This window comes from Plectropomus leopardus, chromosome 9 (assembly GCF_026936395.1).
Source record: "Plectropomus leopardus strain MGB_pleo_1.0 chromosome 9, ASM2693639v1, whole genome shotgun sequence".
In the NCBI taxonomy this organism is placed as follows: Eukaryota; Metazoa; Chordata; class Actinopteri; order Perciformes; family Serranidae; genus Plectropomus; species Plectropomus leopardus.
The window spans coordinates 33,828,503-33,851,891 of record NC_142184.1 but is presented as its reverse complement, the minus strand read 5'-3'; the positions used below and the strand labels follow the sequence as shown (position 1 = coordinate 33,851,891).

At 38.5% G+C, this 23,389-nt stretch overlaps 1 protein-coding gene across 1 annotated transcript in view; it reads right to left on the bottom strand.

Moving 5' to 3' along the window:
- Window positions 1-1,687: 1,687 nt before the first annotated feature.
- The window catches only part of arfgef2 (ARF guanine nucleotide exchange factor 2), a 44,104-nt gene continuing 22,402 nt past the window's right edge, over window positions 1,688-23,389 (bottom strand). The window contains exons 18-39 of the mRNA XM_088082588.1: window positions 21,882-22,053; window positions 20,882-21,033; window positions 20,639-20,767; window positions 20,316-20,474; window positions 19,244-19,391; window positions 18,329-18,425; window positions 18,176-18,216; window positions 17,918-18,087; window positions 17,025-17,176; window positions 16,613-16,785; window positions 15,666-15,826; window positions 15,399-15,529; window positions 13,818-13,947; window positions 12,874-13,009; window positions 12,497-12,635; window positions 11,458-11,515; window positions 11,171-11,279; window positions 10,428-10,567; window positions 9,251-9,428; window positions 7,128-7,266; window positions 5,282-5,399; window positions 1,688-3,399 (exon numbers count right to left, since the gene is read on the bottom strand). Coding sequence (XP_087938714.1) covers window positions 3,235-3,399; window positions 5,282-5,399; window positions 7,128-7,266; window positions 9,251-9,428; window positions 10,428-10,567; window positions 11,171-11,279; window positions 11,458-11,515; window positions 12,497-12,635; window positions 12,874-13,009; window positions 13,818-13,947; window positions 15,399-15,529; window positions 15,666-15,826; window positions 16,613-16,785; window positions 17,025-17,176; window positions 17,918-18,087; window positions 18,176-18,216; window positions 18,329-18,425; window positions 19,244-19,391; window positions 20,316-20,474; window positions 20,639-20,767; window positions 20,882-21,033; window positions 21,882-22,053 — 2,997 coding nt within the window. The 3' untranslated portion in view covers window positions 1,688-3,234. The remainder of the gene's footprint in view (window positions 3,400-5,281; window positions 5,400-7,127; window positions 7,267-9,250; window positions 9,429-10,427; window positions 10,568-11,170; window positions 11,280-11,457; window positions 11,516-12,496; window positions 12,636-12,873; window positions 13,010-13,817; window positions 13,948-15,398; window positions 15,530-15,665; window positions 15,827-16,612; window positions 16,786-17,024; window positions 17,177-17,917; window positions 18,088-18,175; window positions 18,217-18,328; window positions 18,426-19,243; window positions 19,392-20,315; window positions 20,475-20,638; window positions 20,768-20,881; window positions 21,034-21,881; window positions 22,054-23,389) is intronic.

Below are 23,389 nucleotides of genomic sequence, written 5' to 3'. Positions count from 1 at the left end.
CCTGCTAGCGTTAGCGCTAACTGGCTAAGTGAGCTAGTTTGTGTCCGTTGGGGCGACAGTTATCGAACTTGATAGTTGCGCGCGCTCTCCTCACGTTCAGTGTCTGACTCAGGATTATATAACATGGCGTTTTCCTTCACAGGGCTCCATGTAGCAGCTGTCAGGTAGCCTTCCGCTTTACCTGCTAAAACAAAGGATGTGAGAGGTCTCCATGGTAACCTTTGTTACCCCAAAATGTAAAACCTTTCAGGCCGAGCACCAGTTTGAGCACAGTGACACCCTGTGGACGTCTTTATGTGGAAACACTGGGGACGACTCTTCACACCTCCAACTGCCACAACCAAACTAACTAAAGAACCTGCTTCAATATTACACATAATAATGATAACAATGATAATAATAATAATAATAATAATAATAATAATAAAATGTTATACATTAATGTTTTTTAATTTCATTGGGTTCATTTTTTGAACCATCAGTCCTAAGCATAAAAAGCAAATATCTATTAATTTTCAGAATTTAAACCCTTTAAATGCCAAGTTTTTGTCATGATGCCACCGTGTTTTAAGATTATATAAATAACCCAAAAAACACACAAAATAAAATATTAATTATTTTCAGTAGTAGGGTTTTTTTCACTACCACAGTCTGGGTTACACAGCCTGGGTTAACATTAATTTCAAATACTCACGCTCATACCACTCAATGCACAAAATGCGCCTTCCAAACTCAGGTCATATAAACATTATACATTAAAAGAATTTTTTGCTTCCATTGAGTTCATTTTTTTAACCAACATTGGTCCTAATCATAAATATCAAATATTCATTAATTTTCAGAATTTTAACCCTCTAAGGGCCATGTTTTTGTCACGATGCCAATATGTTTTTAGATGAAGAAACACAAAAAACATAATTATTTTCAATATACTACACACAAAGTAGATTTTTTTTATCTTTACAGCCTGGGAAATGTCAATGGTTTGCTGCAACACTGACTGTAACAGTGCACCTAATGGATATAGCATGTATTTTCTCCATATGGCAAATATGGTTAAAAAAAAAAAAAAAGAAGTAAAACTTAAAAATCCCAAGGCAAAAGCCCAGAATGACACCCAGAAATAATCCAATGCATGTTTTTGTGATTTGATGGCTGTGGGATCAAAAATGTCAGTTTGAATGGGTTCATATGGCACATATTTGCACTTAACAGTCTGAATGTAACAATTTTGCTTACACAGTGTATTTTCGACTTATTGTAGGAGCTGACCTGGCAATTTCCAAGATTAAACAAAAACACACTATCTTGTCAAAAGTTATGCCATATGAATTAACACAGCCAATATTATCAAAAAATGAAGAATGAAAAGCGTGTAAAATACGCCAAACAGTCCCTAAGGGTTGATACTTTGCACTCAAATGTCAACACTACTAAAAACCTATACATATTGCTTTTAAACTGGAAAAAAAGTGGTTAGGATTTAAACTACTCTTTAACTCTAGAATGACAGTTTTCAACTTGCATATATACTACAACAACATTATAGAATTTCTGATATTCAATTCTGGCTTTTAGTTTCGGTGCCACTTGGCCATATCTGGCCACCCCTATGAAAAAAAATCTGCAGGTGCTGCTGTGTGAGAACGCTCTACCGCCCTTTCAAACTGAGTCAATACTCGCTGGCGTGGATCAGAATTTGGGTTTATTGATTACTTCACCAAATGTTTGGAAGATTACATCACAATATTATGTATAGAACCATATAGCACTTTCATTTCTATGTATCTTACATTGAAAACTTTACAGTCTGCTTTTTCTCATTTACTGTATATATATATATATATTTATATATTCCCTAGCTTTAGGGAAGAAAAGTAGACATCCATAGTTGCAAGGGAAGGAATGCTTCTCAAAAAATATTTAAATGCACTTTAAATAATTACATACATCCTTCTTTTTTTTAAAAAAAAAAAAAAAGGCATGGAATAAACCAGGATGGATCCAGGATGCAGAGACTCCAGTGCCTCTGTAGATGCCAGTTTTGGTTTCCGTTCCTGAACCTTTTCTGTGGTTGAACTGCTGAATGCGACACAACACTGATGGGCGTTCCAAACATCCACGTTGACCTGCTGCGTGGTGTTAATACGTGAGAAAACTCTCTGCAACAGGTAGGCAAAATAGAGTGGGAAATAGACAGCGACTCCGTCACCTTGTAGGGCCAGCTGATGGATTAGCGGAGGGTTTTATGAGCCAGTTGTGACTTTAAAGCCATGAGGAGTTGACTCCTAGAAGTCCTTCAGTTGTAAGGCTTACTGGGTCAACACACACACAAAGGAATGCATGACAGAAGGACATAACATGTCTTTCAACCAAACTTTCATTGTAAACCAGCGATTATCCTGAAAAAACAATCATAAAACAAATTAAAGCAAGTGAGCAAAAATAAATAAGTAAAATCTCTTTGACAGGCAAGGAATTATAAAGATGACAGAACGGTGCGTCACAAACATTAGGTCACTGATAGTGTTGATTTTCACCCGCAGCTGAGTTTGTTTTTTTTTTTTTTTTTTTTTAAGCCTGCTACCGAACAACACACACAAAAGAGGAAACAAAAACAATAAAGTGACAAATGATGCTTTGCGATGGGTGTCTAAACATGAGATATTACAAATTATTTTAAGTAGATCACCAAACTCACCATATGGGCGACACTGATGGGTGTCATCATTTCCTATCAGGCACAGGTGGCCGAAAGAGATTTTCGCAAAGGGCAAACGTCTTCCAATTCAATGGTTTCGTTCATTTGCTTTCAGCATAGACTTTCTTTTTTTTTTTTTAAAGTATTTAAAAAAAAAAAAAAAACAAACCCATCAAAATCAGGTACAATATCAATAAATTATTTGTTTACAGTTCTTTTCTTGTCATTACAGTTTGAGATGAGAGTCAGGGGGACGATGAAGGACAACAGTCAGCAGAGAGTGCTGGTCACAGTGCTGTTCATCCCCGAGAGAAGAGACGGGAAAAAGGACAGGGTGAAGACTTTTCTACGAGCTGAGTAGAAAAGCAGAACACTTTAATGCAGACTCCTGAACTGAGACAGAAAAGCTACAGTCTTTGTCATCCAGTCCAAAAGAGGCGGAACGTCTCTTATTCGTCCATCTGCAATCTACTCATCAATGTCTTCTCCATTTCTCCATTCGTCCCCTCCCCCTGACCTTGCACCTTTTCACTCTAGGATGTGGGAGTTCGGACAGACGCCATCTCTGGTGCAGCGATGTGGAAGACGAAGCCGATGCGCAGGAAAAAGCGCCTGAGGACGGCCCGCAGCTCGGGGATCAGGTCAAACTGCATCATTTCACACAGGTGGGGGTAGTAGCAGGAGGCGTGCGGCTTAAACTGGACAAAGAGAAAGTGAAAAATATAATTTAGCAGATAATTCAACCAAGTGACAAACTGTATGTGCTGTAAATTCCTGCTAACCAGAGTGTTTGCCAAAGAAGTAACAAAGGCGGTCCTGAATATACTTTAAGTATTGTCCAAAATACCCCAGTGCCAAAAAGTATCAAAATGTCTCCAGCCAAATTATGTCTGTGTTCAATTTTTTGTTTTTGCAACGGGTGTCTGATCTTGGACTGTCCCAACTCCCTGCCAGATCAGCAAACTTTCTGTTGCTGCCATCTCCAGACCTTCTCTGTTTGGCCAACAGTTAGGTTAGCATCAGCCTGGTTGATGTTTTTATGCAGCAGCATTGGCTAAAAAATCACAAACTCAAACCTACAACCTGTTAATATAATTAAGTTACGCTTCCCATGTGATGCTTGCAGCTAGCCCTGTCACTGTGTGTGTGCAGCCAAGCAAACTCTCACAATGGTATGTGTGGGGCTCACACGCCTATAGCAAAAGCTACAACCCACACAGTCTGTGGTGCGATGAAGTTGAGCACGGTGTATTTGACAGAGCTGACAGATTTGCCTGCTGACTGGCCACCAAAACATTCGAAAGTGTGGCTTTACTACACGCCACTTCATTCACATTATGGATGAAGTTTTCTATTTGTATCAATATCACTGTCAGGGTACCAGTAATGGAAATGCATAAATGATACCTAGCCATAGTGGGCAGAAGCTCCCCAGGGCAAATCAGAGAGAAAGAGAACAGCGCAATGAGGGGCTGAGCGAATCAATCCGCTGTACGCAACTTACAACTTCATTTAAATCATCAACTTACAGTAAAATAAGATTTAACCAGTTTCACACTGTGAAAAAGGAAAGAAACATGTTGTGGTCAATGTTGATATTTTTGAGGCCACCACAGTTGAATGAATGCATGGGAAAAGCTGATATTTATTTAAAATTTCTTTTGCCATTTCTCAAAAAAAAAAAACAAACACCAAACAAAAACAACAACAACATTACAAATATCTGACTTCCCAAACTTGAAAACAGAATACCAACCCAACGAACAAATAACTAAATAGTGGAATATTTGTGTCCAGCTGTCGACATAAACAGTGTGTTTGGAAATATTTAGTATATACATGACAGAGAAAGGAAGGGCGGGTGCTCTGGGTTGTGTGGCCGCTGCTGGGAGACCGCAGAGTTCACAGCAGGACGCTAAAATTAATGTGCTGAGAGACCATTTCTGTCTTTACTGATGCATGTTTTTGCTGTACTTTGCTGCTTTTCGGGGCAATTTCCATGAATTACGAAATTGCATTCAGGCAAATAAACACAATTTGTAGAACTAACATTTGTTTTAACAGCTTTCCCATAAGTCACAGCAGGCCTTACACAAGAGACTGGAGCCGGCCAGTCCACTTTAACAATACTGGTATAATTTTTGTTGATGCAGTGGTTTGTGTGGTATTGGAAAAAAAAAATTCTAAAGCTGGCTGCATCACCCTAAAAATGTCCTGCTGCTGTAAGACCCATGATGGCTTGTTTTTGTATCTAAAAACTTGTAAAGTTTTGGGCTAAAATGCCCTGGAAAGATACCCTGAGTCACGGGCTGCTGTGACTCATCAGTGAATCACGCACTCATGTTGAGAATACATGAGTCATCGGTGACAGCTCACAGAAGAGTTTATAATCAATAAAATATAAAAATAAATGAGACTTTTTTGAATTCCATCCTTTTTCACTAATGGACTTTCTCAGCTTTTATGGTATCTTGGGCCCAGGTCCATCTTTATTCTCTGATCTTGATTCTGATTTAGAGCTCCTTAATGTTTGCAAAAAATAGATTTGTGTACTCTGTGTGTGCGTGTGTGTGTGCCTGCCTTGTCATCGGGCAGCCGTAGCGTCCTGGTCAGCAGCAGCATCAGCAGGCTGTTCCAAGCCTCTCTGTGGCTCTCTGAGGTCAGACTGATGAAGTAGGCCAGAGCTTCACTGCACACCCTGGGAGAGACCACCAAACACACACACTTAGATGATAACCATCACAACACTGATGCACCGTATCTCCAACCAGAGCTACTACAGTACAATTCTTCATATTTTTGGTCCACATGTTGAACTGAAGCATCAAAAACTGTTATTTAATGATTAACACCACACATACGTACTGTCAATGTAACACATGAGTCAACTGCTCCGGTGCAGCGGCTCAGTGAAAAACAAAACGTGATTTGTACCAGGCTGTAGCACGCCAATATATTCTACTAAATCCACACGCAGTGCACAGTTCATGAATATATAATGATGTATGAGCCGTGTGTCAAAACAGCTCTCACAACACGGAGCAAACACCAGCACTGCACTTCCTCTGCAGCGTTTAACCAGACAATAACAACCTGGTGACTGTGGAGTAGTGGAGATCAAATATGTTGGTTTTTTGTTTTCTTACAATGCATTTTCTGTTAGATTGGTATAAAAAAAAAAAAAAAAGCATTTTTAAAGGTCTAGTGTGGAGGATTGAGTGGCATTTAAAGGTGAGGACAGCAATCTGCAACCAGCTGAAACTTCTCCCTGTTTGAATTCCTTCAGTGGTCATTGTTCAGGAGGTTGTTTTTTTTTTTTTTTTAAATCCACTGATGTCTCTTTTGCGCCAAACAAACAGACCAGTGAGTTAAACATGTAAAAGCACTCAATAAAGCAGTTTCATGTTACAAATCAGTGTTCCTCCAACGCTGTTTGGCTTGTCATACACGGCCCATAAGCACAGCACCTGCTAATGTGTGCTCACCTTTTTTTTCCTCTAATAAGTTAATATACAGATATTCAGGGGTTTTAAGTGGAAATGAATTATCAACAGAGGTCTCCTCCTCTCAAAAACAAGCACGCTCAGTGATTCAAACCCCCAAAAATAAACCTGAATAAATATAAAGCAGCTGAAGCCTCCACATTGTCAGAACTTTAAAAAAAATAGCCTAATATACACTACAGCAACCCATACGTATAGACTTTATTTTGTCTTGATTTATTTATTTATTTTATTTTAATTTATTGATTCTAACATTTTATTTTGAATGTTAAAATGTAAAGTTTTCTTTTCTCTTGTTTTTACTCTAACTTACTGCAATCATTATTCTTATTATTGATTATTGGATATGTGTTGTTATGTGATTGTCATATTTTTTATTATCCCTCAACCTCAGATGAGAGGGCTGGAGGTTGGGGGTGGTGCGGGTTCATTGCTGAAATAACTCTTAAAATGCTAATAAAGTATGTTAATTAAAAATAAATAAATATATAAAAATAAAAATAAAATAAAAACACTGACTAAAGCAGTTTTGTGTTAAAAACACCACTGTTTTTCTGACTCTGCTTGTCACATAGGGGCTCTAACTACAGTGTCCAGCGCGAAAACAAAAATGGCCATATCCAAAGTCAATGTCTGGCTAATGTAGAAGAACATAGCAGATTCTGTGGTGGAGGACTTGCTCCCTATGTAGACATTAACGGCTCATTCTAAGGTACCAAAAACATACAATTCTTATTTTCAGGTGCTTATACACTACAAAAATCATACTTATCACCATAACAAATTCAATTTTAGCCAATTTATCCCCCCTAAATCCTACATGCTGCACCTTCATAAAATAAGTCTGCTGATAATTTGTTTTTTTTTTTTACTGTCAACAATTCCCCCCAGAAGACAAAACCACTGTGGTTTGTTATACTCACAGCAGCAGGCGTGTCTGAATGTCGGGCCACGAGTCCTGCAGCTGAAGGTCAGAATACATCCTGAACAAAATCCTCAGGCTGCAGGCGAGACTGCTGGTCTCCTGCTTCAACAAGTTGGGCTTCGATTTCCCTTTAAAGCCTGGAGGCAAGGCAAAGGCAATCATTGGTTAAAACAAACATCAACAGGAGGGTCAACAAAAGGGCTTTGCATGGCCTCAAGGTTATTATGCTGCAATGACCCTGGTTGGATCTGGACTTTGTTGCATGCCATAGCCCTCTCTCACCATTCATTTCCTTTCTGTATTTCTACTGTCTCTGTCAAATAAAGGCAAAAATAACAAAACAATAATCTCTGAGTGGCCTTAAGCTTTAAGGCACTGGCCAAAGAACTACAATATCCCTGATCCAAGTGTGGCCAGGGACCTTTGTTGCAGGTCATTCCCTCAGTCTCTCCTTTTGACATCTCTCCATCGTCAAGTCTCTAAAATCAAGGCAGAAAATCCCCCCAAAATACGACAAAACAACAACAGAGGAAGGGCCAAAATGAGCAAAGGTCGATGCCACTTAATAACAAGAGATCTGGGGATTTCTTGTAAGAATGTAGACTTTCAAGATATTTCGGCGTGACTGGCCTGCTTTCTCACAGCACAAAGAATACATTCTCTCAGCAGAAAGGTCAGCCAATAATGAAAAGTTTTCAGGTTCAGTCCTGGCAACAACACAGTTTTTAATACAGACGTTTGCATTGACTATGAATTTTTGATTACTTTGTAAACCTCTAATAACCTTTGAACTGTAAGCAAACCGCATTAAAGACTTTAAAGGGGACATTTCAGCCTCTTTCCTCTTTCAAGTATTGCTAATTATCAGTCTAGATAGTTTTGGTGTGAGTTGCAGAGTGTTGAGGATCTCGGGTATAGAGATGTCTGCCTTTTCTCCAATATAATGGAACTAGATGGCACTCAGCTTCTGGTGCTCAAAGCATCAAAATAAATAACTAAATAAATTTGAAAAACCGCCATGTCTCTTTCCAGAAATCATGACCTGGTTACTCAAGATAATCTAAAAGACCTTGTTGTGAGCAGGTTGGTGGGTGTAGTTTGAAAGAAGAAAGTAGTTCCTACATGAAACTTCTCAAAACAAGATATGTGGATTATCTTGAGTAACCGGGTGGTGATTTCAGAAAGGAGACATTGCTGTTGGGTTTTTTTTTAAGTATTTTTTTGGCGCTTTGAGCTCCACAAGCCAAGTGCCATCTAGTTCCATTATATTGGAGAGAAGAAGACATCTCTACAGCCGATATGTCCAACACTGAGCAACTCACACCAAAACTATCTAGACTGATAAATAGCACTAAAGGGTAAGAGGTAAAATATGCATTTTTGATTTTGGGGTGAACTGTTCCTTTAACCCTTTAAAACCTGAGAAATTGTCTTGATATCTTTCAAAAACATTGGAGGAAGGAAATGAGTTACAAAAGAGAAAAATATTGCCCAAAAATTGCAAGATATTAGTGAAAAATGGACATGAAAATTACCAAAAAATTATAAAAAAAAAGAAAATTAAAAGGAAAAAGAAAAGAAAACAAGATTTAAAGTGTTTAAAAACATTTGAATAATTCTGACAGTTTTATGATATGATATGATTATAAGTCTCTAGTTTGTTTTCCCTTGCTTTTTTCTTTTTTCACTAGACATTTTTTTCTAGCTTTTAAATAAATAATTTTCTAATTTTTTTTTCTAATTTGTGAAACATTTGTTGCCAAGTTGCTCATTGCCTTTTTTTCCCCCTTTTTTTTTTATAAAAAAAAAACAACAAAAACAAACAACATACCAATTTGCTCAGGGCTCAGTGGTGTAAATACTTATGAAAGGCGTCTGAAAGTAGAAAAGTGATGTTGCTCCAGGTTTCAAAGGGTTAAGGAGATGAGCTTTGACAACTTGTTTTGAGACACTGTCTCACAGCAGATGGACGGTCCATAACTCCATAACATGTTTCAAAATTATTCTACTGTATGTCACATACTATATAGAACAAGTGCAAAAGATAGGGATAAAATTTTTATTTATAAATACATACATTTTTTAAAATAAGTATTATAAAGGCATTTTTGTTGTATTTACCTGCCCTCCAGAGTGCTGTCCTCTGTTCGTTGTTGGAGTTGAAGTCCTTGGCAAAGGTGTGCGACTCCAGCAGACAGTCGAGCAGCTTGAAGAGGTGTGCAGAGGTCATGTGTCTGTACATGCCCTGATCTGAGCCCGCCTCCCCTCCCTCAGCCTCCGACTCCTCCAGAGCATCTCTCTGATGGGAGGACAGATTTTAAACTCAGTGTATCTGAACATTTACGATTCCACAGAGATAAACTAGCCAAGAATAATCCAGAGACTGATCCTCTATGCAACGGATGTAGGTCAATAACAGGATCCCTCATCCTTACTTTTTGGACTTGTCCAAATCTCCATAATTATTGGACATCTATATTTGATACATTCGCAGTTGATTTAAGAGTCAAATTTACCCCTTTCCAACTAATTGCAATTTTCAGAGTAGTGCAACAGGACACACTCCTCCCCAGGCAATATTTAAATGCTCCAGATTTTGCCTCCTTAACTGGAGACGCATTATACTTTTGAAGTGGAAGCAGGAGGCGTCTCCCACACATGTCCAGTGCAACATGTCAACCATTTCTGACATACATGAAGACACCCAAAACTGTGTACTCTTCCATAACTGGTCCCCATTCAAAGCAAATTACAATGGCTACAGACATTGTATATAGACTATAGACAACTGTGACTAATGTTTACATCTATTTGTATGAATATGTGTGAGTATTTATGTTTACATTTTGATTTATTTCACTGTCTTAATTGTGTACATGTATGTGTATGTATGTAAGCTTTCATTTAATGTTATATAATTTGTCTATCAGTATCTCTGGTGGGGGTTAGGGGGATACAAAAAAGAGATAACATGCAAATTCTTATAGTTTTGATATTCTAGGCTGATTGTACTGCAGTGGCTATGTTGTTGAAAATTTGTTTAAAAAAATACTACACAGGGCTGACCTTTATAAGGTTTTCTTGTGCCTCAGTCTGACATTCGATTACTTCCCCATATCATTTCGGATTATTTTGTAATGACCTTTTTTAATATATATTTGAGGAAACAGTGTTGCAGTCGAAAACGAGGAACAAAAGGGTTGTGAGAGCTCATATATCAGTTAACCTGCTCTAAAATGCTGCTCACTAAATGGTAATTTTGGGATAAAATCAACACACAGTAGCTGCTGTAGCTCACCTGTGCAGCAGCCATGTTCTCAGCATCCTCCTTCTTGCTGGTTGCTGGGTAAAAGACGATGTTGTCTATGGTCTGGATGAGTTCAAGCTGGACTACGCATTTAATCAGCAGCCCAGCAAACAGCTTCTGGTCTGAAACTCCTGTACAACATTAAAAAAACAGTGGTGGTGTAAAGACGTGAGCGTTTAAAAGTCAAACTGACTCTGACAAGAGACTAATTTCACACTAACACTTAGCGACACGTATGTGACAGACTAGTTAACCCTTTAAAACCTGAGGAAAATGGCTTGAATTCTTTCAAAAGCATGCAAAGAAGGCTATTACTAAAAGAGACAAGACAGTTATCTGAAAATTAGTAAAATAAAAAAATAATAATAAAGAAGAAACAAACAAAGAAATTACCTGAAAAAAGTGTATAAAGAATGATAAAATTCTGTGACTTTATTATTATTATTATTATAAACATAGCTTTACCCTAGCTATTTTCTTTTTTTTCCCTAGCTTTCTTTAATATAGTTTTCTACTATTTTCTTGTAATTTGTGGAAAATTTCTTATCAAGTTGCTCATTGCCTTTTTCCCCCCATGTTTTTGAAAGAAATTGCACCAATTTGCTCGGGGTTCAAAAGTTTAAATACTTGTAAAAAGTCATTTGAAAGCAGCATAAGAAAAGTGATGGCACCCCCCCCCCCGCCTTGTGTGTTTTTCAAATAGAGTCGGGTACGTGTGAGCGCTGTGCACTCACTTGCATTGGACTTGCTCTTCCAGGTGTCGTCGCTGGACATCTGGCTGTGTCCTCTCTCAGACAGAGCTCTGTCGTAGCTGCTCTGGGATAAGCTGTCAAAATCAGCTTCCTGCAGACAAACAGACACAAAAGTCACAAGTTAGAGTCACACTGCTGATGTGGTGGGAAGGTTAGAAGGATGTGTAACAGCACTTTTCAGACCAAGTATGAAGCATCCGCAGAGCTGCTATTGTACACACTGTATACATTGTTGAGTTATATGACTATATTTGTTTTCGTTTCCTTACCAAATGCTTGCCATCTGTGGTCTCCTCTTCCTGTCCAGCCGGTCGCCATGTCAACAAACTGGAAAGCAAACAGAACAGCAGGTCAGGACTCAGGTGTTGTGATAATAAGCTGTCACAGAAACACAAGAACTTTGTGAGGCTGGCCCATATGGAGGACTGAAACTGACAAAATCAAAAATTAATAAATAAATGTGTCATTAAAGAAATGAAAATGCCAAAGATGACAATATTTATTTAATTTCCCATTTAATTTATCAATGTATTCATTTTCCCATTTTATTTTCCATTTTACATATTTATGTATTCATTTTTGAATAATAATTTATATATATATATATAATATATAAATATATAATATATTTTTCTGAACATTATTCCCTTGTTTTGAGAATTATCTAATAATCTCCTGCCCTTTTTTAAAGTTCATTTTCAGATCACTTTCTTCATCACCTTTTACTAATTTACTAAATTTCTTAGCAAGTTGGTCATTGCCTTTTTTTCCCCATGTTTTTTAAAAAAATCTAATTTGTTTAGCTTTTTGAAAGGGTGTGAGAGTTTTGGGTTTTTTTTTTTGGAAATGTCAGAAAACAATAACATTTTGGGAAATGCTATGTAAGGAATCAAATACTAGAATATGAGGTCCCTAACAGCTGTTTGGTCCTTTATCTATGTAAATTCTCTGAAACACCAATGGCTAAGAAAAGTAAATTGGTAAAATTAACTCTTTACAAGACTCAAAAAGAAGACACTGGTCTGGAACAGACATGTCACTGTCAAAAATATTTGTGTTAATAAGGATTCAAGTGGAAAAAAAAGTTTGTGAGAGGTCTCTGAGTGCAGCACAAGAAAACTGATGTCCAACCGGGTTTTAAAGGGTCAAGTAAACCAACATCCATCTAAACCATGACCATTAATTAAATAACTGACCGAATCAACGCTATCGTCACAATGTTCATGTGAAGTTTCATTGAGATTTCTGAGCTGATTAAGCTGAAACTAAATTGACTTGTGGTCCTGCTGTAGGTGGTTCAGGACTTACGCGTGAGGGCTGGTGTTTTGGAAGATCTCCAGCATACAGGAGCAGGTGATGTTCCACACCTCGGGGCTGAACTTCTCCCCGTTCAGAATCACCAGGTTCTCCAGACAGTTTGTCCCTGACCGAGCCAGCTGCTCGTTGTCTGTAGAGGAAAGGTAAGAACTTTTAAAGCACACCAGACACATAAAGACACTGTCAGCTTCACTGACGCCTAAAAAGCCGTCCAATGGCGGGAGAAACTGTTTGCAGGTCAGACCAGCAAAGCGCAAAAACATCTGGTTTGTAAAATCAAACATTGCACAGAAGTTGTTGCCGCTCTGCCTGATGGGGTGTAGTGTGCATGTTCTGCTCTCCCCGTTTGCATGAGTGTGAGCACCCACCTTGCCTGACGCACCACTGCAGCTGTGTGAAGATGTCAGCCAGCAGGATTTCACTCAGAGGCTCATAAAACTGGGTGAACACGTCACAGATGGCGTACAGAGCGTGGTTACATGTTGTCGTCATCCACTCAGTTTTCTGGAGGCAAACATCAGCAGCATGTAACAACTGTTTTTAAACCTCAGGGCTTGCTTTAATATTACAAACATACACATATGTACATATATGCTGACTATGCTCAGCAAACAAAATGCGCTTTTTTAAAATCAGGCTCTAAAAAATATTTTCTACTTTCATTGAGTTTTTTTTTTTTCTAACCAACATCAGTCGTAATCATGAATATGATTTTTTTTTCATGATACCCCTTTGTTTTCAGAAGAAAAACATCTTTTTTTAAATCATTATTATTTAATAATTATCACAGCCTGGGATATGTCAGCGATTTGCAGCAACATTGATTGTGACAGTGCATCAGTACAGAGGACACCTTTCTTAGAGTTCATGAAAGAATTAACTGTGTAGATGCCAGTAAGATAAACAGGTTCTATCACCATTACCACCATCACCATTTTAACTTAAAGTACAGCCAGAAAAAAATACGATGATGACAGTTTTATACATTGCTGATTTTTATGCAGTCAAGGAATTATGTTTATTTGATTTTTGGTTTAAATGTATAAGATTATTATATAACCAGATGTGTTTTTTTTCTTTTTTTAAATTTTATTTATTTAACTTTTTCATCATTACTTCATCTAAAATTGATAGATTTGTCTAAGTTTTTCCTTTAACCAGGAAAGATTTTGTTATATGGGATGGGATTTGTGAATATTTGTTTTGTTTATTCCAAATGAACACAAAAACCCAACAGACATAACTTGAAAAAAAAAAACCCAAAACATAAACAAGTGTGGGACTTGAAAGCCCGCTGGCAGTGACCTCTGACCTCTGTCTGTTGCTCGGGGAGCTTCATGTTGTCAAAGATGCGGAAGACGATTCTGAAGAGGTCGTGCCACCAGTGCTTCTCGAAGGTGTGACCGTAGCTCTTCATGATCTCAAACATGACTGTGAGACCTCTGAGAGAAGCAAACACAAACAGCTGACACGTCAGTGTTTTTGTTCAGCAGCTCTGCAACAAGCCAGACGCAGTGTGAGCGTTCCCTAACACTCTGTTTGTCTTACATCTGATTTTCTGTTTAATTCTGTTTCTTTTATATTAAAGTGTCTACAGGTTTCAGAAACTCTCCTTTAATGCTTTTTAAGACCCTTTCAAGATCAAGAATTAATTTCATTCAGTATTTAAGTATCCGTTTTTTATGTAAGTATTGCAGGTAAGAATCAAGGGAAGGTATATAAGTCCTTCCCCTTCTGCAGGAAGAAAAACTGAAGTATATTTTGTGCAATAGTACTGTACTTATGTTAACGTACAATTTTAAACTCTTTTCTTTTTACTTTAAAAAATTATTTAGTCTTTACTTTTAAACATTATTATTACTAGAGAGTTTGTATTTTATTTCAGACACCTTGTATTATATTTCATTTTATTTTATTTTCATATATTTGATGCTGTGTTGTTGTATTCTTTTTTGCTACTGTATTTCTGGAGCAATCTGGCACAAGAATTTCCTTCAGGATTAATTAAAGGTTCTATCTTATCTTATCTTATATATGCAGTCCAGTGCAGATGTAGGTTTGAAGTAGAATTATGGTTTTTGAAGTCAGTTAGGCTAATACACATTTTGCCAACAAGTAAGTGCAAGTATAAAGCTAAGTATTAAGTTTAGTGGTTCAAAGATTTTAAAACATCACAAAATTTACCGTAAAATTACTGTTTATTCAGAGGGAGCGACGCGTTTCACCTGTGGCTTCTTCAGGTTCGTTCAGTGAAATTACGAGAGTATTTACAGATGTGATAAATACACGAGTCACATAACCAATTATCAGTATCACCTCTCTTCCCTTCATTTTTTGTGTGTGTCAATAACATTTTCAAAAGTGAGCAAATACAATATATTAAAAAATGACATTAATCAGAAACACCAAAGAGCCTACAATAATAAGCAAATTTACATTTTTACACCAAATTTTCACAATAAGAAAATTAACTGCTATCTAGCAGGCTCAATTTCATGAAAAGGATCAACTATCAGTCCCACAGCTGTCCCTCTGTCTAAGTGAGAAGGCTGGGTATTTTGTTTTTCACTTCATATGTTTCTGCTGCCAACCAGCATCTGACGATCACACTGGCTGTGCACAGGGAGTTTTCTTCATTGTATCACAAATGTGGACTTTCACACAAAAGAGCTTGACTCATTTTGAAAAAAATAAATTAAGAGATAGATAAATAAAATAAGGTTAAATGTTAGTGGAAATTAAAATCTTAAAAATTCAAATTTAGGTCTATATTAGAACTTTTAAGGCCTTAAATTTTATAAAATTGAGAATTTGTTGGAGGAAACATTACTGAAGCTTAAAGGTGTAGCTAATAAAAGTTTGGCTACACTCCACGCTGAGCTGTGTTTCTTACCTAGTCCGGACGTCCAGCTTGCAGCGGTTGATGATACAGGAGAGCTCAAAGAGAATGGGGAACCAGCCGCGGACCCACACCCGGTCACCAGGGGCAACATTCATGTCATCACTGGTGTATTCCCGCAGAGCCTGGACAGTGACACACACACAGAGGAATATTACATCACTCATTCTGAAGAGACCACATAGTGCTTTTTGCAAATGACAGATAAATGCTATTATTCTGTCACACTATTTTTATTGAAGCAGTCGTTGTGACTCCCACCTGTGGCCTCTCTGAGACGTATTTAGCGCAGTGTCGTATGAGTCTGATGGCCTCCATGCTGGTGTCGGGGAAAGCTGCGTTGCACACAAACTCTGACAGACACTTCACCGCATCCTGGAACGAGTCAATGGCCGCTGCAAAGTGCTGCTGGAAGGTGTTCACTGATGGCAGAGGAGTGAAGAGAGGGAATAAAAATCAGAAAACAAGAATAATTCTTTGGCAACCTTTTACTGATCATTTCAACCACATCACATCTCCTAGGAAGAATTAGTGGTCCTTTAGTCCTAACGAGGATATAAAGGAAAAGAATTGGAGATTTCAGTTCAGTAGCTTCCCCGCAACATTTTTTAAACGTTTATTTCATTTTATTTATTGTAATTTTCTATTTTTTTCAATATATATATATATTTTAATTATTTGTATGTTTATCGTTTAATACTGTTTAAGATACTGTACAATGTGCATGTACAGATGTAAATGTTTGTCAGAGCTGATTGACTGTGAATGTAATGTTTTACTTTATGTGTTGTTTGCTTATAGGAGCCACATATTTAATTTTTGTTAAAGTGTAATGTCCTGCCTTGGCAGTAGGGGGTTTATTGTACCAGCTAGTGTAGGCCGTAGAGATTTAAGTTCATGCTTGTTAACACAGCTGTTGCTGATTGAGGGAAGCAAACAGTTTTCTTCATAACCGTGTTGAAACTTATTGGAAGTTATACATACATGCCGGACGCTTTGTGAAAAAATGAACTTATATTACAGAAACACAAATAAAGACTGTTTTTTCTGAGTACACGTCAGCCAGTAGCGGCTAAAGCACAGATCTTTAGTCACTACACAGCTGATGCAGACTGAGGATCCGTCCACTGTCGGCTGAGCAGTTTGACCCAAGTTTCACCTGAGTCAATATGGCCCCGCCCTGAGCAAAGAGCTGCCATCATACTCACTGACAATGTGCCCAGTGGTCTGGAAGGCCAGCTCCACGATGGTCTCATCGTGGTCCGAGGCTGCCTGGTGAAACACTGAGAAGATGTTCTTCCAACCTGAACGAATGTTGGATGCCTGGGAGTTCACCATCTGAGCCACACACCTGATCACCATGTCTCTGATGGTGGGGGACCTGGAAGAGGGCAGAGTGAGAGTTATTATAACATCAAACACACACACACACACACACACACACACACACACACACACACAAAACGTACACTGCATCTATCATTTTAGTGAAAAAAAACTCTCCATTCTTACTCCTATGATACTGTAGTTTTTTTTTTTACTATAAATATAAATAGGCCACTTGTGTACTGAGATATTATATAGTCTCATCCCATCTGGCCATACTACCATGGTCTCTACCTGTTCTTCTTCATGATGTGCTCAAAAGGCCTGAGGAAGTCTTTCTGGAAGCGGAAGTTAGCCAGCTCTCCTTTCTCCAGGAACTTCATGGAGAGCTGCCTCAGCGAGTCCACAGCAAAGATGGCGACATCCTCATTGGGGTTACAGCCCACCTAGAGGAAGATCCAACAGTCTTTAAATTTACCAAAAATAATCAGGATGAACAGTTTCTTTCCAAGACAGTTTGGTCCGTATGTGCACTTTATACTTGGACTCAATTTGATTGACAGTTATTGTTTTTTTGTTTTGTTTTTTGTCGCTTGGGGGCAGTGCAACAAGCTGTATGATGAAATATTATCGCCTTTATCAGAATCAGCTGTAATAGCTGATTAAGTAAGGTGCATATATAGATAAATAAATAAATTTATAAGGTGAAAGCCCAAAATTGCTTTACTGAGCAAGTGTTGCATCAATTATTTGGTTCTTTGTACCTTCTGGATTTAATTTTATTTTTAAAATTGCATCTGTAATCTTAGCGGCAGTGCATGGGAAATAAAAAAGCTCAGTGAAAGAACATTTCAGTGCAGAATCTATATATGTATTTGAATGTGTACTGGACAAAACATGCCCCACCTAAACACATTAAAATAAACGTCTTGCAAACACTCAGCCTGTGTGAAGATGATTAAAGAGCTGTCTGATGTCATCACGGCGGTAAATCTATGTCCCCGAGAGGGCAACACAGGACAAAACAGGGAGCACAGAGCAGCAGGGAAGAAGAATACTGAGTCATCCAGCTGCAGCCTGCCACACCACTTAAAACACATGAGCTCATACTTATGTGTGGTAAAAAAAAAAACCAAACCTTCACGTGAAACATTTTAAAAACTTTTCAATCGCTTCAGTCCACTGACCTTGTTGAAGTGGTCTCCTATGACCTGCCAGATTCGAGACCACTGCAGCCTGATGCGGTTCATGTTATAGTACGAGATTTCCACGATCTTTTGCAAACTGAACATCCTCGGCTGGTGCGCTGAGGCCAGCTCGTCCATGGACACCGCGCACAGCCACCGCACAAAGTCCACTGGAAACAATAAAAACAGAAAAATGCAATGAATAACTTCAACTTCTTTTTAACATACACAAACAGTGATACTGTACACAACACTCACCAATTGCATTTCCATCTAATCTGGTGGAACCAGTGAAGATCCTGCAAATATAACAGCAGCATTGGTATTTGTAAGAAAAAGAAACATTTATGTAATGACACTTATGTCTTTAATGTCCTGTGTCTGGGTATTTTTAATGGCATGTTGGTGCACCTGTCCACAGCTACCACCACACTCTGAGAGCTGGTCTCTCCCACTGACTCCTGGATGTGAGCCATCTGTCTCTTGTCCTGACTTCCCACCAGGTTACCTGCAACAGAAAACACATTCAACATGAACTAAAGTAAACAGTTGAGTATGAGACACAAAATGTTTTGAAATGTAAAATGAAAGACTGTTTTTAGCCTGTGTGGTCATACAACTGACTCCCAGAAAGTTCTCTTTTGACACATGGATAGCTCTTTTTTTAATGCAAATTTTACTGCTTGTGAATTGTATTTTGTCTCCCTTTGCGTCTCTGTCTGCAACTTAGTGTTTTCAATGCTGACTGTCTCCAGGTCTCCCTTGAAAAACAGAGTCTCAGTGTGACCAACCTGATTAAATAAAGGTTGAACAAATAAAATAAACAAATGTGTGTGTCTTTAAAAAGCATGAGAATGTGTGCACTGTTATATGTAATTAAAACTCTTTTCACTTTAAGAATTGTTGCCATTGGCATTGTTTTTAGAGATATTTTTGTCATTTTTCATGCCTTATTGAGAGATAAAGACTCATATAAAAGAGGAGAGCGAGGGGAAGACCTGCAGCAAGATGTCCCGGACTTGACTTGTCCTGTGCCGCTGTAGTAAGGACTCAGCCGTAATGGTATATGCTCTGTGCTGAGATACCGGGGCGCCATTGTTTTCTGATTAAACAATAGCTGCTTTGGAGTTACTACTGCATATTTGGTAGCTTAAATAGAGTTGACACTGGTTATTACTGCAGAAGCACAACAGTAACCTGTAGTTCTGATGAGAATCTTCAGGACCGAGACACATTTAGTGATGATTTTTTGAGTTAGGGGTTGAATTGTGAGCTGAAATCGTGTGTGTATGTGTGTGTGAGTGTGTGTGTGTGTGTGTGTCTTACCGAGCCCCAGGGGCATGAACTCCTCTGTGCCGGATGGTAAGCCCTTGATGCCGACCTGGCTGTCCCGGACCACCCCTGAGATGTAGCGTGTCTTCACCCCTGTGCCGATCAACTGTGCGAGCTCCAGCTGACTGATACACCTCAAGATCTACAACACACACACAAACACACACACACACACACACACACACACACACACACACACACACACACACACACACACACACACAACACAAATAACTTCTCATGGTTGTATGTTTTAATAATTTTTTGAAAAGTTGAGATAAACTGAGAACAATTTCCAGTTTATATGAAAAATATGTCCTTAAAAGTGATAATAAAAACTAAATAAATATGGTTGAGGCAGATTCCTCTGGTGGTGAGAACATAATTTACCAAGGCTTCTCCTTTATATCAGTCATCTAAAAATATGCCTGGGGAGTTGAGCTGAAAGTTAACCAAAGATTAAAAGCACTCATATTTCAGGATATGACTTCAAGTCATACATAACTCTTCCAACATTCAGGACTACTCCTGTGAGAGAGTATGACATCATATTAGAGACTCTCAGCTGCAAAGCATAAATTATGATCAGTTGTAACTCTCTGTCAGCGGCCTTTAGAAATAGATTTTAAAAAAAGCAACATAATTCATGTTATTATGTAAAGGCTTTATGCAAATATATTTGACTAAGCTCTGTATATTATGTATGATATAAACATGACATCATAACCAGATTTGCCAATAATCCATTTGCAACAGGCTGTAAGAAAACCCTGGCCCTAGTGTGACTTTAACCCGTTGAAACCTGGATTGACATCAGTTTCATGCTGTGTTCAGGCACATTTCACAAGCTATTTAACCGTTTGAAATTTGCAAATTTGTTTGATTTTTTTCAAGGACGTGAAGGGAAAAAAAACAAGAAACGCGAGAAATTAAAAAATAAAGGTAGAACAAATGACCTGAAAATGAATTTAAAAATACTCAATATTGACAAAAGTTATTCCTGAGATTCAATATAAGTTTAACTCTTTGATAATCCTGCTCATAATCCCTGTCAGCAGGGGGTCACCTCATGCCAGGAGTTGCCCAGGTAGTTTCCGTCAGTGTGGGCCACAGTGATCAGGGTCTTGATGGTGTCGATGTTCTTCTGCTTCATCTCAGTGATGCTAGAACTGGCCGTCAGCAGGGTGAACCTGGCCAAAGCCTGGACGTACGCATCCCGCTCCAACTACAGAGAGAGGAGAAGGGACAGTTACTACTCAGTCCAAAACTCTGAGACCATTTTACAATAAAACATTACTGACTGATTATGTGACCTGCTGAGAATAAACAAAAAATGAAACATAATATGCACAACATTAGGCGTAATCTGTGGTTAAGAGATGAGTGGACCTGCATGTTGAAGATGCAGGCGATCCTGATGGCGCATCGAATGCCCTCCAGACACAATGACGCCACCTCTGGGTCATCACAGTCCTGCAGTCCCACGCTGAACGCTGCCAGCAGGGGGGTCCACGCCAGCTGTAACACACAGCGCACATCGCTAACATTTCCACATACTGATGGTCGAACATCCCTCTGCTCGAACATGTGGTTCAGTCTAATCAGGAATGTAAAGTAAATGACAAGCAGTACCTTGAACATGGGTCTGACATGTTCCAGGTGTGTGGCGCTGAAGAAGGGGGCCTGAGCGTGGCTCACTGCCTCCATCAGAGCTTTGGCGGTCTTCGCCATCTGCTCCATCTCCATGTTGTACAGTAGACGCCGCTGCTTCTCACTGGCTACACCTGGAGGGAGGAGGACAGAAATGCTTTAGATCCTGAGCCTACATATGCTCAAAATACCACGTGCACATTCGAGGTGTGCAGATAACTGTCAGCTCTACAGAAAGCGAAAGGAACTTGGTACAGCCGCCAACTCATGAGTTGTCAAATTTAATATCAAAATGTATGAATACATCAGACACACAGGACACACCTCTGCTTATTTTATTATTATTTTTCATAAAAAAACAATTATGATATATTTTCCATTAACTTTTACTGGGTTTCATTCATATTTACAAATAGCAGTGAAAATTGTCATAATCATGAGAAGTTGGTAATTGAAGTGAAGAGGTAGACATTTATTATGTATTAATATTTAATTAATAAGTCTTATTTCAGCAGTGTTGTCTTTTAGGCATTGATTGTATGCACTGCTGTCACTCATTTCAAGAATAACCTGTTCATTGATATGTGCTGGAAAATGAATATCGATCGTAAAATGCATATAAATACAAATTCATATCAAATATAATTTTCCATATTAGATTTACTGAAGAGCTGCTTAAAATGATCCTATAACTATATTAAACTAGTATAGTAGTGGGCTTCACAACATATTACTATAATTTTAGATATATCTCGTTGTGAAGGGGCGGAGATGCAGATAAAAAAGGAAAAACAGACCAAATGGGGCAGTACAAAATTAATTTGGTGCAGGAAAAAAATGGTGCGTGTAATTTTAAAAGTTACATGCACTGCTGCATGGACACACAAAAATTATTTTGCACCCTGCTGGAGGACACTACAGTGATCCATCACTGGTCTGTTGTCTGTCACACACTAGCTGGTGAAAACTGGAGGAGACTCACTCTGCTTGGTTGACTTCGGGGTGATTGAGAACTCTTTGCTCTCCTTCATGGCGATCTTCTTGCCTGCGATTTCATCGTATATGGAGGATAGATATTCCTCAGGCAGGTCCTTGCTGTCATTAATGCCACGATTCATCTTGATGTACTGCTCCTTTGTCATCTTGTTTTTCACCTGCACAAACAAAGAGGATTGAGAAAGGCAGTTGAAGTGATTGATTACAAGAGAGGGAATCCATCTGATTTGCAGTTTTGATGCACGTCTGTAGCAGAGCCAAAGAAAGCGTAGTGACTGTTGCTGCTCTTTTGTATTGTGCTGTCTTTTAATTTACTGTATTAGTCTTTGCTGCTGTCAGTTAAGTCTTTTCATTGTCAGACATTGTCTCATCGTCTCTCTCTTCTCCCCCTAGCTATTGTTTCTCTGTATGTGTGGGCCGGTGTGTGTGTATATATGTGTGTGTGTGAGTGTATATATATGTGTGTGTGTGTCACAGTGCACCACATTTCACACCTGCTTTTCTCAGACTTTAAATTTCAAAAGCAATTTCCTCTGTCACAGTGGTCTGTCTGCTGCGATAAATCAGCCTCAGCTGCTATTTGTAGAAGGCTGCGCTGCAACTGATATACGGTCCCCAGACTCTGGTGAATAAACGCAGGGTCGTCCTGCAAAAACGATGAGCCTTGTTGGACTTTTGCTATAATGTAACATATAGTCACCTTTCAAACTGCTGCTGTGCCCAATCAAATACATGTAAGCGCTGGTGGATTACTTTGTGCAGTGTTTACTTTGCAGGTGGAGTTCCAAGAAATAAAACGACTGTCACTGTGATCCTTTTGCTGTTTTGTAGGATCCGGTCTCAGAGTTAGCAACAACTTTGCAGTATTTTGGTGTCTGATAAGCCCTCTAGCTCATTGATCTGTTACTCAGACTGGAATTCCTGTATTTTATCGTCTCGTCAGTAGCTGAAACAACAACAGCCACACAAAAGCATGCCTGTGCATTGTTTCTAAAACACACAGCTGTTTTTTCATCTGAATGCCAACATAATTTCTAGTGGTGCTGCTTTTCTTACATTTTGCATAAAACTTAGTGTGATCCTTCAGTACAATGGTTCCCAACCTGGGAGTCCTGATCACCACTAGGGGTCACCAAAGCTTCACAGGGGGTCACAAAGCCTTCTTGATTTTAGTGGATTTAAGAAAACTTTTCACAAAAGTATACACAAAGGCCTTCATGTCATTGATTCATTCATTTCTGTGGGAAAAAAACCTAAATGGAATTGTATTTTTTAAAGTTTAAGCTTTTGATCATTATTTAAGATGAAAACTTTGAGAAGGGCCCTGTAAGACCAAAGGGCTAATATAATAACGGCCAAATGTCAAGAGGAAAACACTAAATTTGTCAATAAAGAAGCCTAGTAAGTATGCATGATTGATAAAAATAAAAAAAATGCATAACACTGGGAGAGAAAACCATAAAAAAGTTCCCCAATAAATTAGGAATGCTCATC